The 14394-nt window shown below is 43.8% G+C and overlaps 1 protein-coding gene across 2 annotated transcripts; it reads left to right on the top strand.

Annotated features, from left to right (window-relative positions):
• The first annotated feature begins 4984 nt into the window (after positions 1-4984).
• Positions 4985-11637, top strand: MRPS14 (mitochondrial ribosomal protein S14). 2 transcript variants are annotated; one of them, XM_043964494.1, is made up of 3 exons: positions 4985-5117; positions 8077-8235; positions 11227-11637. In XM_043964494.1, exons 1-3 carry the CDS (start codon positions 5073-5075, stop codon positions 11407-11409), a joined length of 387 nt encoding a protein of 128 aa, XP_043820429.1. In that variant the 5' UTR covers positions 4985-5072; the 3' UTR covers positions 11410-11637. The 2 variants fall into 2 exon arrangements, with proteins under 2 accessions (XP_043820429.1, XP_043820430.1); XM_043964495.1 differs by lacking the exon at positions 4985-5117 and adding an exon at positions 5160-5391.
• Positions 11638-14394: the final 2757 nt, after the last annotated feature.

The following is a 14394-nucleotide window of genomic DNA, read 5'->3' as shown; positions in this document are numbered from 1 at the left end:
TGTCTGAGGCCAGATTTGAACTCAGGTACTCCCGAATCCAGGGCTGATGCTTTATCCACTTCAACACCTAGCTGCCCCCCAAGTCTAGTATTCTTTGAAGGGCATAATCATAAGAAACATTCATCCTAGAAAAGATGAAAGAACATATTCATTTTTTCTTCTAAGACCCAGAGACTAGAGTTGGTGAACCTGGGTCTTGATGCCAGTTCTGCTACTTACTGTGTGACCTTGGGCAAGTCACTTAACCTCTCTAAGCAAAAGTTTACTTATTTTTAAATTAAGGGGTGGAGTAAACCTCTATTAGGATGTAAGTTCCTTAAGAGTAGGGATTATTTCTCCTCACCTAGCACATAATAAACACTTAATACATACTTGTTGATTGTCTGGTTGGTGATTGAAAGGTCTCTTCCAGATATAAATCTCATGATCCTAAATCAGGCACACAGAAACTTGACCTGAGAGCAAATCCTAGGAACAACTGGAAGAGCTAACTTTCTTGACTTGATAGTGTCTACTCGGTTGGTCAAGTCCTAGTCAAGGTAATGGGTTCATTCACTCTATGTCCCTAACCCAAGGAGCAGCAGTCTCACAAAGGCATGCATCTATGAGTAGGTCTATGCAAAACTATCACAATTAATGGACAACCACAACAATTGCTACAAACACATTCCCTTCTGATGGTGGGTTGGAAGTGTCGGCTTCCTATATAAAGGACAATACTTTAAAAAGACACACACACACACACACACACACACACACACACACTCCTTTTTATTTCACTCAGCATACATCACTCAGTGCCTTCACAGGCAGAATAGAACTGATTTGGGGGGCACTCAGTTCAGATGAAGCACCAGCACCACCTTGTGTGCAAGCTGTAAAACTTGTGTCGAGAGCACAAGGCTGGAGCCTAATTGGCATGCTATACCGGTCAGTTCCTGCAGTAGCACCTAGCAGTAAGAAGGTAATGTTTACTGCCAAGCTGCTAAGTCAATCAGATCTGCTATCGATGTTTAATGGGTCCAGATGTATAAAAAGGCAGATGTTTCACTCATCCCCTACATATAACACACTATCTCAGAGTCTGAGTAGAAGGAACGAAATGCTCAACCTGGTGATGCCGTAGTGAACATACAGTTTTCTCATGGTACAGGATGTTCTAAGTGACTTTTAATTTGAGAAGCAAAATAAAACGCAACCTTTCCGTTCCTCCCAACTCTAACTGTGGGATCAAAAGCAAAGAAGGTTCCCCTACCCCACCCCATGTAATTCTCTTCCCCAGCTTTCTTTTCCTTTCCCCACCCTTCTTTTCCTTCAGTGTAGTTTTCTCCTCACAGTCACTACCACCACCGTTCTTCAGATACTTCAGTCAGGCAAATAACATGCACTGAACACACATGGACCACCCAGAGGCTCTTCCTCTTTCCCAGGCATCTCTCACTTTTGGCCAAACCACATCCATCTCTCATGTGGGAGAGAAAAGACAGGAACATTGTGTCCTCTCTTGGGAAACAGCTGCCGGTCAGCAGAGAGGAGCTGAATATGGAAGGAGTGCTGAAGCCATGCACATGGAGGTATGTATGTATGTGCCAGCTTTGATGGATATAGATGTCATATGATGAGGGCAAGCCCTGCCATCTGGACTACTCTTGCCACCAGACTTCCAGCCTGCACTAATATAAAAGTGACTACCAGAATTTAACACCTCCCATTTTTAAAGCCCGAAAAAGAACCTTAACTAATTACTGGACTATCTTCTCTAAAAACAAAAGGTATGAAGAAAACATAATCTGTCCATCTGAGGAATGAGGGAACAAATGGGGTAGAAATTAATTCGTCTGTGATTGCACATATATAACCCATACCAGATTGTTTTCCTTCTTGGGGAGGGGGTAGGGTGGGAGAGAAATTTGGAACTAAAAATCCTATGAAAACAAATGTTGAAAACTGTCCTTATATGTAGCTGGAAAATAATAAAATACTTTTATTTATTTAAAAAAATTAATTCATCCAAGAAGAGCAGATAACAGAGATGAAAAGGAAGATATGAAAGGACAGGGAGGAAAGGGAAAGGGGAAATGGCTGATTTGCTGGTCTATGGGAAGTTTCTTGTCTTTATGCCTAGCACTCTACACTGTTCCTCAAGAAATGAGGATAACCCCTCTGAAGAGGATACCAGTGTTATGGGCCCAGAGCACCCCAGAAGTTCTCTGGGGCACATCAAAGAACCTTCTTGAGAAACTAAACCAGAGGACAGACAAGCCTAGAGAGATAAGTGGAACCAGATCCAACTGAGCTAGCTCTGGGACCCCCACCCTTCATTCTAGTCTCCCTCACCCCTGGGGAGATAAGTTTGGGTATGGTTGCTGCCTCCGTGTCCTGAGGAGCAGAGAGACGGCTTGAGAGATCTGAAGTCACCCCTCACCCAACTCCTCCAGCCACCACCAGTGGGGGATGGTCCTCCCTCACTAAAGGAGCTTTCCACAGTCAGATGATTACCCCCATCAGTCCTCTATAAAAGTATCTGCCTGTCTCCTGCTCAAGGAGATTGGTATCTCAGAGCCATGCTCTGTGCCATGCCTTTCTCCCCATGAGAAGTTCAAGGATTTCTCTCTTGGTTTCCCTTCCCTTCCCCTGCCCCTAAATAAACTACTATCCTAATCCATTGCTTTTGTGTACAAGAGGGTATATTTCTTTCTTTCTTTCTTTCTTTCTTTCTTTCTTTCTTTCTTTCTTTCTTTCTTTCTTTCTTTCTTTCTTTCTTTCTTTCTTTCTTTCTTTCTTTTTTTAGTGAGGCAACTGGGGTTAAGTGACCTGCCCAGGGTCACACAGCTAGTAAGTGTGTTTAGTGTCTGAGGCCGGATCCGAACTCAGGTACTCCTGACTCCAAGGCTGGTGCTCTATCCACCATGCCATCTAGCTGCCCCTGGGTATAATTCTTTAAAGAGGAATTCCTAAGGACCCCAAACCCCTATCCCTATCCCAAACCCCCTACCCTATTTTCCCCATGTCAACAGCATCATGGATTCAGGGCTGGAAGACACCTGAGAGCTCATTTAGTCCAGTCCCCTCCTTTAAAAGATGAGGACATGGGTTCAGAGGGATTATGACTTGCCTGAAATCCTATAAGTAGTAAGGGGCTGTCCAGGGATTTGAATACAACCACAGGCTTATCATCTACTGCCTTTAAACAACTGAAAAAGATAACAGGGGCAGCTAGGTGGCGAAGTGGATAGAACACCAGCCCTGGAGTCAGGAGTACCTGAGTTCAAATCTGGCCTCGGACACTTGACACTTACTAGCTGTGTGACCCTGGGCAAGTCACTTGACCCCAACTGCCTCACTTAAAAAGAAAAAAGAAAACAGGTAACTTGAAAAGTATCAGAGGACTCTGAACTAAGGGAAAAACAACCTCCAAATATTTTAAAATAAAATACTTTACCTAGAAATCCTTAAACATACAACCTGAGGACTGTTTCTTCATATCCTTGGAATATTTAAGTCCCCAAAACATCTTCTGAGGGCCTTTGAAGTGGAAAGGAGAATGAAAGGTCCTTCTGAACAGGAAATATTTTTCTTGCATCCCCAGTACCTGTCCAGTTTCCCAGCCTATCATTGTAAGCACTTCTTTAATTAATGATTTCTTGTTTGTTGAATTGAAATTACAAGATTCTCCTTTACTCTTTTTCCTTGTTCACTTCTGTTCTCTAATTGGGTTTTTTATACTCTATCTCATGGGTCATGACTGTTTCTTATAATGATCATATTAGCAGCACAAAGAATCAGATGAATATGCTGCCTTAAATTGCTTTTCTGTTGGTTGGTCCATGCTATCATTCATTCTTCTCTCTCACCAGTTAGCAGCTCTACTCCATAGAGCTGGGGTAAGAGCTTCTACTTCGATTGCATCTGCCACACTTCCCTGCACAGGATTAGGCATACCATGGATAGTCAATGGATACTTCAGTCAGGCAAGAAGCACTTATTAGGCATTTACTGTGTGCCGAGTACTGTGTTAAGCAAACACTGCGGATGCAAAGAAAGGCTCTGTGAAAGAGGAGCTCACATACTAATGGAGAGGAAATAGAAATAACTAGGTACATACCAGATTTATATAGAGTAGATCGAATTGATTAAATGAAATTTTTGGAAAGAACAAAATCCACAGGAAGAAAGCTTTAACTATCAGATTACCTTCAATTTACTGTGTGACTATGATGCTGATGCTGATGGCTAGCATTTATCAAATACTTATAAATGTTATCTTATTTGATGCTATTACCTCTGTTTTACAGATGAGTAACCAGACTCGTCCAGGATCACTCAGCTAATAAGTAACTGAGGCAGCATTTCAACTCGGATCTCCGGGACTCCAGGTCCAGTGCTCTATTCACTAACTAGGGTTTTTAAGTTTTAAGATTTGCAAAGAGCTTTGCAAATAGTTTACAAATCATTTTGTCCTAACCCTGAGAGGCAGGTACGTTTATTATCTTCCTTTTTCGGATGAAAAAACTAAGGCTGCAAGCACTTAAATAACATCCAGGCCCTAGTCCCTGGGGCTACCTCGGTAAATTTAGTTATTGACACGTGGCCTCTCCCATTAGAATGGCAACTCTTTGAGGGCAGGGAGCACATGTTTGCCTTTCTGGGTATTCCCGGCGCTTATCACTATGCCTGGCCCATAAAGTTTGTTGACTAAGAGAAGGGTGGGTGCCTTTGATTTTTTAAATGTCACCTATTGTCGTCCCTGCGCTCTAGCGTTTTTAAACACTTAGGTTCTAAAACCAGGACACGAGCAAGCAGTCAGATAAGGCAAACGTGGCCTGGACGCTGAGAAGTCTGAGCAAGCGCAGGTGACGTCATGTGAGGGGGGGGGGGAGAGAACCAGAGCCGAAGCCGCGCATCCTCATAGCGCGTGCTCATCGCGCATCCTCATTACGCACCCTCCCCGCTCACCCAGGGCGTTCCTCCTCATCTTCCCCGCCTCCTGTCCCGGCCCAAGGCCCCGCCTTCCATGTATTCCACTTCAGTGTCAATAAAGTTGCGAACATTTGAATCGCGCATCCGGCAACATGGCGGCCTCCATTATGGCTTCTCTGCTGCGGTCCGTACGTCAGGTCAGTGAGACGCATAGTCGGCTCCCTCTGCCTCTCCCTTCGTCCCCCGCAGCTCTCCGAACCCCGAAATTGGCCAGCTCGGAGGCCTGGCCCCCGGGGAGAGCAGGGAGTGTAGACGGAGAGCCGGAAGCACCTCCGAGGTCACTGAACAAATGAGGAAACTGAGGCCCCAGATCATAATCGGGGTGATGTTGATGATGATGATGATAACTAGCATTTAAATGGTGCTTTTAAGGTCTGAAAGAGCTTTTGAATCTCATAGCAGCCCGGGGAGGTAGGTGACATTAGTGTGACCTCCATTTTGCAAGTGAGAAAACTGAGGCGGGGGCGGTTAAACGCACCCAGGGTCGCCACGCTAGTGGGGTAGGTGTCTGAGCCGATTTGAACTCGGATCCTCTTGGTTCCTGTTCGTTCTCTCCATTTCGTCACCTAGCTTCCCGGTGCCTGGAAGTGAGGACCTGCGGGAAGTAAGCCCCTGGGTCAGCATTTTGAACCCAGGCCCCCTGACTATAGCTTCCTCTTGAGCCCCTCAGCAGGCTCTGTGCTCCTCCACCCCCAGGGAGCCTTGGGTACTGACACTTATAGGGCGCTTTAAGGTCTACGGAGTAATTTACAAATATTAGCTCATTTCAGTCTCACTACAGTCCCCTCCTGGGAGGAAGGGGCTGTTGTTTTCCCCATTTTGCCGGGTAGGAAACTGAGGCTAGGAGCTGTTAAATGACTCCTTAGGGAGGGTGTGTCCGAGGCAGGGCTACTAAGGCTAGTGCTCTCCCCATCGCCAAAGCTGCAAAAGCTGGAAGGGAGGGACCTGGGACAAGACCTACCTAGAGACCTGAATTCAAATGTGGATTCAAAAGCTTCCTTGTTGGTTGACCCTGGGTGAGTCACACAACTGCTCTCTTCCTCAGTTTCCTCATCTGTAAAGTGGACATAATAAGGGAACCATCTCACAGCATCCTTGAGAGGATCTATTGAGATAATGTGAAGCACTATGCAAACCTTAAAGTGGCATGTATTAATAATTCCTTCTAAACCTTCCCGTTCTGCAAATATTTCCTGACCCTGAAAATAATTTAATCAGCAAGCATTTATTAAGTGCCTACTATGTGATAGACACAGTGCTAGGTATTGGGGATACAAAGACAAAAAACAAAGGAGCTGCTTATTGGAGGGAAGCATAAACATGGTTAAGTATATACTTACAAATATCTATATTATATATGACTTAGTTTGGGGAAGAGCACTAATGGGGATCTAGAAAGCGTTGTATAGGAGGTATGTAGGATTCAGAAACTGAATCATCCTTGACTGTTCCCTCTGTCTCCCTTGCTCCTGGATCCTTTTGGCTGCCAAGTCCCGTTAATTTTACCTACATAACATCTCTTAAATCCATCCCTTTCACTTCTCATGGTAGCTGTCCTCATCGAGGTCCTTGACCCCTTTCCCCTGGACTGTTTCAGTAATTTCCTAATTGATTTCCTATTCAGTCTTTCCCTTTTCCATTCTATCTTCCACACAGCTGCTAAATTAGTACCCTTAAGACTGACTGTATTACTCCCCTGTTCAAAAAATGTCAGGCCATCCCATTTGCTTCCAAGATAAAGTGTACTCCTCAACTCAGCCTTTAGAGCTCTCTTATTTACCTTTTCAGGTTCTCACTTAGCTTTACACATATTTCATATGACTTCCCTTCACATATTTTGTGCTCTTGCCAAACTGGCTTGTTTGATATTCTCCAAAGTCAACATTCTCCCATCTCAGTACCTCCAATTCTGGAACATATTCCCTCCTTATCTCTACCTCTTTGTTGGTTTTGGGTTTGGGGGGGGGGTGGGGTTTGTTTGTTTTTTTGTTTTTTTGCTGGGCAATGAGGGTTAAGTGACTTGCCCAGGGTCATACAGCTAGTAAGTGTCAAGTGTCTGAGGCTTGATTTGAACTCAAGTCCTCCTGAATCCAGGGCCAGTGCTTTATCCACTTCGCCACCTAGCTGTCCCCTATCTCTACCTCTTAAAATCTCACATTCCTAGTTTTCTTTAAGACTCAGCTCAGCTATAAATCCCTGTTCAGAACCTTTGCACTATTGGGGAATATCACACACAACATCTCTCAAATCCATCCCTTTCACTTCTGATGGTAGCTGTCCTCATCCAGGTCCTCGAGCCCTGTCCCCTGGACTGTTTCAATAGCTTCCTAATTGATTTCCTATTTCAGTCTCTCCCTTTTCCATTCTATCTTCCACACAGCTGCTAAATTAGTATACTTAAGACTGACTGCATCACTCCCCTCAGTTATAATATTCTTTTCTTCCTCAGTTTTCTTGTATTTACTTGCCTCTATGTATGTTAGTTTCCTTCAGTGGGAAGTAAATTTCTTGAAGGCCAGGATTTGGTGGTGGTGGTGGTAATGGTGGTTTTTCTTTGTATTCTCACTACCTAGCACTGTGCTTGGCATGTAGCAACTGCTTAAAAATATTTATTGAATGAATGACTTCAAGGAAATTAGATGACAGGAGGAGAACATGGGTTGTTCACATGGCAAGACTAGGGGACGACAAACAAGTGGTCAACTAGCGTGCTCCACTGGTACCTGTGATATTGAGAGAAATTGAGTCAGGCTTCTGGCATGTTGGGTGGACTTGTGGGGGACTTTTGGGGGAACATTGACAAAATTACATAGTATAGGGCAGGAATGGATGAATTGGAGGAAATCCCAGACTTGAGGAGATTACAAATCGACTTGAGTGCATATCACGTTCCCTTAGTTGAATGTAAGCCTCTGGAGGGCAGAAGCTGTTTGCATTTAGTACAGTGCCTTCTTCAGAGCAAACACTTAATAAATATTGAATTAGAAACATTAAGTCATGTTGCACAAATGCTGTCAAAGGGATGGGGGATTATGAAGACAAGGAACAATGCATTGGTTTTATTTTCTTTTTGCCTTTTTCTTTGACCATCATTAGATGGTTCCTTTTTCAGGTGTAGGACAGATCCGAAGTTACTATGTGGACTGGAGAATGCTGCGTGATGTAAAGAGGAGGAAGATGGCCTTTGAATTTGCTGATGAAAGGCTTCGGATCAACTCCCTCAGAAAGAACACCATATTGCCAAAGGACCTCCAAGTGAGTTTATTTAAGATTTAAATCTAAGAAATTATACCAACCAGTTCTCTTGAAATTGCCCTCAAAAGGCCGTGGTTCAAGAATACTACTCACAGGCAGCTAGGTGGCGCAGTGGATAGAGCACTGGCCCTGGAGTCAGGAGTACCTGAGTTCAAATCCGGCCTCAGCCATTTAACACTTACTAGCTGTGTGACCCTGGGCAAGTCACTTAACCCCAATTGCCTCACTTAAAAAAAAAAAAGAATACTACTCACACTTCACTCCCAATTCATCCATTATATCATATGATCTTAATCATTGTGACGTATCCAACACATATTTATAAACTATGTACTATGTGCAAGACACTTTTGCAGCTACCCTGAGAATTGGCGGGCCCTGGTGTATCTTGAGGACTACTCGACTTAGCACTTATTTTTTCCCTGACTTAGCACTTATCAACCCTGAGACACCCATGAGACTTCCTGTCTATCATTCAAGGTACATATCCATGAGCCATATCCTTGTCCTGTGGCTCAGTAATCTCCCCTATGACCTTTTATTATTCTCTGAAGGTCTGACACAACTTTTGTGTCTCCTCAAAAAGGTTATATGATTCTTGAGGACAGGCATTGTTTTAAACTTTTGTATTCCGTACAAATCCCAACAGAGGGATCACTATGAAATAAGTACAAGAAGCCTCAGAGATACTTGGCAAATTGGAGCTTTGTTGTCCCTTCTTCACTACAGTTCATCTGACAGAAACCGCCCCATCCCAATACAGAAATAGCTTTGAAAAATATGACCAACCTGTAGATTAAAAGAGCGGATGCTGGGGGCAGCTAGGTGGCGAAGTGGATAAAGCACTGACCTTGGATTCAGGAGGACCTGAGTTCAAATTCAGCCTCAGACACTTGACACTTACTAGCTGTGTGACCCTGGGCAAGTCACTTAACCCTCATTGCCCTGCAAAACAAAACAAAACAAAAAAAAAGAGCAGATGCCAAAAAGCTTGAGGCTAGAAACTGGCCGTTTCTCTCTGTCATTTTGTACAGTGTACCTAACATCCAGAAGCACTACTCATGTGATAAAAGAAAAGGAAAGGAGGAAGAGATAGAAATAGAGAGATAGATAGATAGGTATGTATGTGTATGTATATACGTAAATGTATGTGTGTATATATATATGTGTGTGTATATATATACATATATATATACAAACACAGATACACAATATGTGTGTGTGTGTGTGTGAGAGAGAGAGAGATAACCTCGTTTCTGTCTTTACTAACTCAAGTTTGTCTCTTTGGGAAATCAGTGTGTTGGGTTTAAAAATTGCCTATGATTGACTTCTTTCCACACCAAGGCAAATCCTGTTCTGTGGTTAAGTGCTGGGCTTAATTCTACATAGAAGCGAACCTAGTCTGGCTTAACTTCATTAATAGAGATAAATGTAAAGCTCTTCGGTAGGGTTGATAAAATCAACTTCAAAAGAATATGATCGTGGGCAGCTAGGTGTCGAAGTGGATAGAACACCAGCCCTGGAGTCAGGAGTACCTGAGTTCAAATCTGGCCTCAGACACTTGACACTTACTAGCTGTGTGACCCTGGGCAAGTCACTTAACCCTCATTGCCCTGCAGAAAAAACCAAACAAGCAAGCAAACAAACAAACAAACAAATATATATGATGGGAAAAATGTGAATAGACAACAGTTCCTATCAGTCAGTCAAGAAGCATTTATTAAGTGTATGCTGATGCCAGGCATTGTACTAAGTATTGGGGATACAAAGAAAGGCAAAAAAGGTCCCTGCTCTCAGGAACTTACAATCTAATGGGGGAGACAACATGTAAACAACTATGTACAAACAAGCTATATACAGAAGAAACTGGAAATACTATTGAAGTGAAGAGACTACGGTTAAAGAGGTCCTGGAAAAGCTTCTTACCAATGGTGGGATTTTATTGGTGACTGAAGTCATGTAAACCAGGAGATGGAGATGCTCATTGGATCATAGAGTACTTAAAAGATGTAAGACTGGGTAGGAAGGGACCAAGTAATAGGAACATTAAGAAGAGGGGAGGGGGATAAGGAGGAAAGTTAATGAATTAAGTTTTGAACATATTGAGTTTAAGAGATAAAAGAGACATCCAGGGATGTCTACAAGGCAGTTGGAAGTCAGGAGAGAGGCTAGATAACCAGATCTGACAATCATCTGCATAGAGATGAGAGCTGAATCCATAGGAACTAATCTAAACACTAAGCAAAATAGTACGGAAGGGGAAAATGGCACAAAACAGCCTTGGGGAATGGATACCCATGGTGAGTGAGTGAGTGAGTGAGACCTGGATGAAGATCCAGCAGAGGAGAGGGAGGAATGGTCAGACTGGTAGAAGGAGAAACAGGAGAGAGCAATGTCACAAAAATCTAGAGAATGTCAGGAAGAGGGTGATGGACAGGCAGCATGAAAGGCTGCAGAGAGGGCAGGGCAGGGTGTCTGTTAAGTATTTAAAGACTTCTCCTGGAGGAGAGTTACTTAGATTTGTTGCATTTGATTCCAGAACGTAGAACCAGATGGAGAGCTAGAAAGAACAGCAGAGGCCATGTAGTTCAAGCCCCTCATTTTACAGATGAACTAACAAGCTTGTGATGACTAAATACTGTCCCAAACATTGAGTTTCAGAAGCTGCAGAGGTGAGCATCCACTCATTCTGAGGAAAAGCTTCTGAATAATTAGAACTGTTCATAAATGCAATGAGTTGCCTCAAGAGGTAGTCACATCCTTGTAGGAGGTCTTCAAGTGGAGGCTGAAAGACCCTCTCTCAGGGTCAGAGGATTCTTAGTTACTGGCTGGACTAGATGACGGATATCCAAGTTCCCTTTCAATTCTGAGATCCTGTGAGAATCAGAGTAAATGCCTAAGAAAGAGCTTAACCTTCATTCCAAAATTCACACAGACTGCTGGTACTCCCGAGTAAGAATTAGACAATAATACTGTCTTTTTTTCTCCTAGGAAGTAGCAGATCAGGAAATTGCTGCTCTTCCCAGAGATAGCTGTCCTGTCCGGATAAGAAATCGTTGTGTTATGACATCTCGCCCCCGGGGTGTGAAGAGGCGCTGGCGGCTCAGCAGGATTGTCTTCCGGCATCTTGCTGATCACGGCCAACTCTCTGGGGTCCTGAGAGCAATGTGGTGAATGCACTTACTCTAGCACTTAATTACTGCAAAGACACACTGTGCTTGATTGTTTGGCATTGACGTTAAGGCATGTGACCACCATCATGAATAAACAAGTTGATTTTTTTAGCAGGGAAAATCTTGATATTGTAGAAATCTGTGTAGGACATGGTCTGTGACTGAATTGTTTTCGTGTAATTGAACTTGTTACTACTGGTAAAGAAAAAGGATTTTGATGTGAAGAAAATTGTTTGTGTTTTACTTTATTTCTGCTTGGTTTAAAGCAAAAGTAAACTAAAACCTTGCTGCTTGAAGTGGAGGGGAAGGAGCCTCAATTTTGGAAGGCTCTGCTAATAGAGCACAAACTCTGGTAGGTCCCAGTAAGCTGTAGTCAAATCAGGTCAACTAGCATTTAGTAAGCACCTTATTATGTGCCAGACATTGCCTTAATACTGGGGGTACAGAAAAGGGGGTAGGGAAGTCATTTTATATCCAAGGGCCTCACAGTTCAATGGGGGAGAAAACGTACAAACAAGATATATGCAGGATAAACTGGAGATACTCTTGGAAGAATGGCACCAAGGTGAAGGAGGACCTGGAAAGCCCCAAGGTGAAGAGAGATGGAGGGTGGGGTAAGAGTTCAGACATGAGAGACAACAGTGAAAATGTCTTCAGTTGGGAGATGGAGTAACTTGTTCAAGAAGCCGCAAGAAAGCCAGTCACTCATTGGATTATAAGGTCATTATTTGTCCTTCAGTTTTCAGAAGACCTTGATAGATGTGGGCGTTGAAATTAGCCTCAAGATCCACAAGCAGAGCTTCCCCTCCCACTCTGTTTCAGCTGTGGGGGCGCCTCTGAGCTGGGCTAAACTGTGCGGATGAAAAACCCCAGGCCGTGCACACAGCGGGAGGCGCACAAAAACCCAGCCTCCAACTCCGACTGGGAGCACAGGCTTGGCTGGCCCTGGGAGCAGCCAGCCCCGAATTTCACCTGAGAGCAGGTTAATAAAAAGCAGGGCTGACGAGACAAAGGGAGGCAGACGTCGGAGGTTGGGAAAGGCTGGAAGATTAAGAGAACAGGAGAGGGTATAGGAGGTTGGAGAAAGCAAGGAAGGGCTACAATACAGAGACGCTAGAGATGCCAAGGGGTTGGCAACAGAGGTGAGGACTCTAAGGTGCTTTTTCAGGGAGGTCGACAAAGTGAAAGGGGCTTGGAGTTAGAAGAAAGGAGTGGAGCAGTAAAAGTGAAGCAGGGAACTGGAGTGAAGGAGAAAGAGAGTGAAAGTTGGAGAAAGCTGGAGCATACCCTAAGGCAAGAGGTGGCAAGGCCCTTATATTAAAAGCAGACAGGTTGTATAATTTGCATTTCTTAACCTTTATCATTTACATTGATTTTTATAAATAAATTCTGCTTTGATTATTTAATTAAGAGGCCTCTTAATCATTTGCTTATCAATTTGGGAGCAATATGGAGAAATTTTTAAACAGCCCATCCTAAATTAATAGCAGTCAGATAGCCAAGACAGTCAAAAGTCCACAGATTAGTCCTCCAGTAAGATTAGGCCCCCCAAATTAGGCAAGAAGTTAATAAAATATTTTCACATTTGAATGGTGACCCAGATGAGATTTGCGGCCCAATTATAATTTTTCTAAAATTTTTCATATAAGTACAGTTATAATTTTTTACAATGTCATGACTTGCACTGAATTAAATTTTAAGTGAGGGAGGGCTGAGCAAGGTCACCACCCTCACTCTCCTCCAGAGCCATCTGGGTCCAGTGGCAAGATCATCTGGAGATGGCCCCGGATGTTTAAGGTAATTGGAGTGAAGTGACTTGCCCAGGGTCATGCAGCTAGTAAGTGGCTGAGGTTAGATTTTAACTCAGGTCTTCCTGACTTCAGAGTCAGTGCTACCCACTGCACCACCCAGCTGCCCCTGAGTTAGAGGGTACAGAGTAGGTGAAAGAAGGTTGGAAAGATGTGAAGGAGCCAGATTATGAAGGATTGTAAGTGCCACAGATTGTACATTTGATCTTGGAAGTAGTAGAGGGCTACCACTGGAGGCAACATGGTCAGATCTGCACTTTGGTGGTTACATGGAGTAGCAGGCAGTCTTGCAGGGAGATCATTGCAATAGTCTCGTCATGAGGTAATGAAGGCCATCATCAGAGGAAAGCAGAGAGTGTGTATGAGAAGCGCTACAAAGGTAGAAATGACAGGAGCTAGCAACAGATTGGATACAGAGGGTGAGAGAAGTACTGAGGATAAAGCCGAGGTTACAAGCCTGCGGGCTGAAAGGATGATGGTGCCCTCTGTAGTAATAGGAAAGTTAAGAAGAGGGAAGGGTTTCATTTCCCCTGCACTCTCAGACGAGGGCTTTTTGAGGACCAGGGAGACATGGGCATGTTTGTAGGCAGTGGAGAGGCAGTCAGTAGACAAGGAATGATTGAAAGTGTAGGAAAGCTCCGCCATGAGGAAAAGGCATCTGAGGGCAAGCTTTCTTTGTCATCAGGAAGTGACATTTGCTCGTGGGTGCTATCAAGACTAGCAGCCAATTAGCTTGGAGATGTGTGTGAGTGGAGGGGATGTTCCCAGTTTCACAGGAGACTTGTGGGATGAAGGAGGTGTGGCTCATTCTCTTGTGAGGACTCTCGTGGAGAACGAAGCTAAAATGAGCGCTCCCTTAGATAGATGTAGGCATCTAGGCCTCTTTCTCTCTCTTTACCAAATTCTTATTCTCCTTAACAAATGCTTAAGTCTAAACTCTTGTTAAAGCTTATAATTTATTGGCGACTACTCATTAGACATTTTAGACAGACTAGGTAGAATTTTAGCCCCTTACAAAGGCAAGTGAGAGTGGGGATAATAGAGGAAGCAGTCTGCTGGAGATAGGATGAAATGGGATCACTTGTACACATTTGCCTTGGTTAAGAACAATGGACCACCTCTTCGTGGGAGATGGGTGGAGTAGATCCAGGTAGGATTCTGATATAAAATAAGCAGGG

The sequence above is a fragment of the Dromiciops gliroides genome, chromosome 4, assembly GCF_019393635.1.
Source record: "Dromiciops gliroides isolate mDroGli1 chromosome 4, mDroGli1.pri, whole genome shotgun sequence".
Classification (NCBI taxonomy): domain Eukaryota; kingdom Metazoa; phylum Chordata; class Mammalia; order Microbiotheria; family Microbiotheriidae; genus Dromiciops; species Dromiciops gliroides.
The sequence above is the reverse complement of the archived record's forward strand: the minus strand, read 5'-3'. Positions and strand labels throughout refer to the sequence as shown.

Bases quoted from the DNA above. Each gene is read 5' to 3' on its own strand.
- MRPS14 (XM_043964494.1), top strand. From the start codon at position 5,073: ATGGCGGCCTCCATTATGGCTTCTCTGCTGCGGTCCGTACGTCAG. The intron at 5,118-8,076 runs GTCAGTGAGACG...GACCATCATTAG, and splicing joins TGCTGCGGTCCGTACGTCAG to ATGGTTCCTTTTTCAGGTGT. The intron at 8,236-11,226 runs GTGAGTTTATTT...TTTTTCTCCTAG, and splicing joins TATTGCCAAAGGACCTCCAA to GAAGTAGCAGATCAGGAAAT.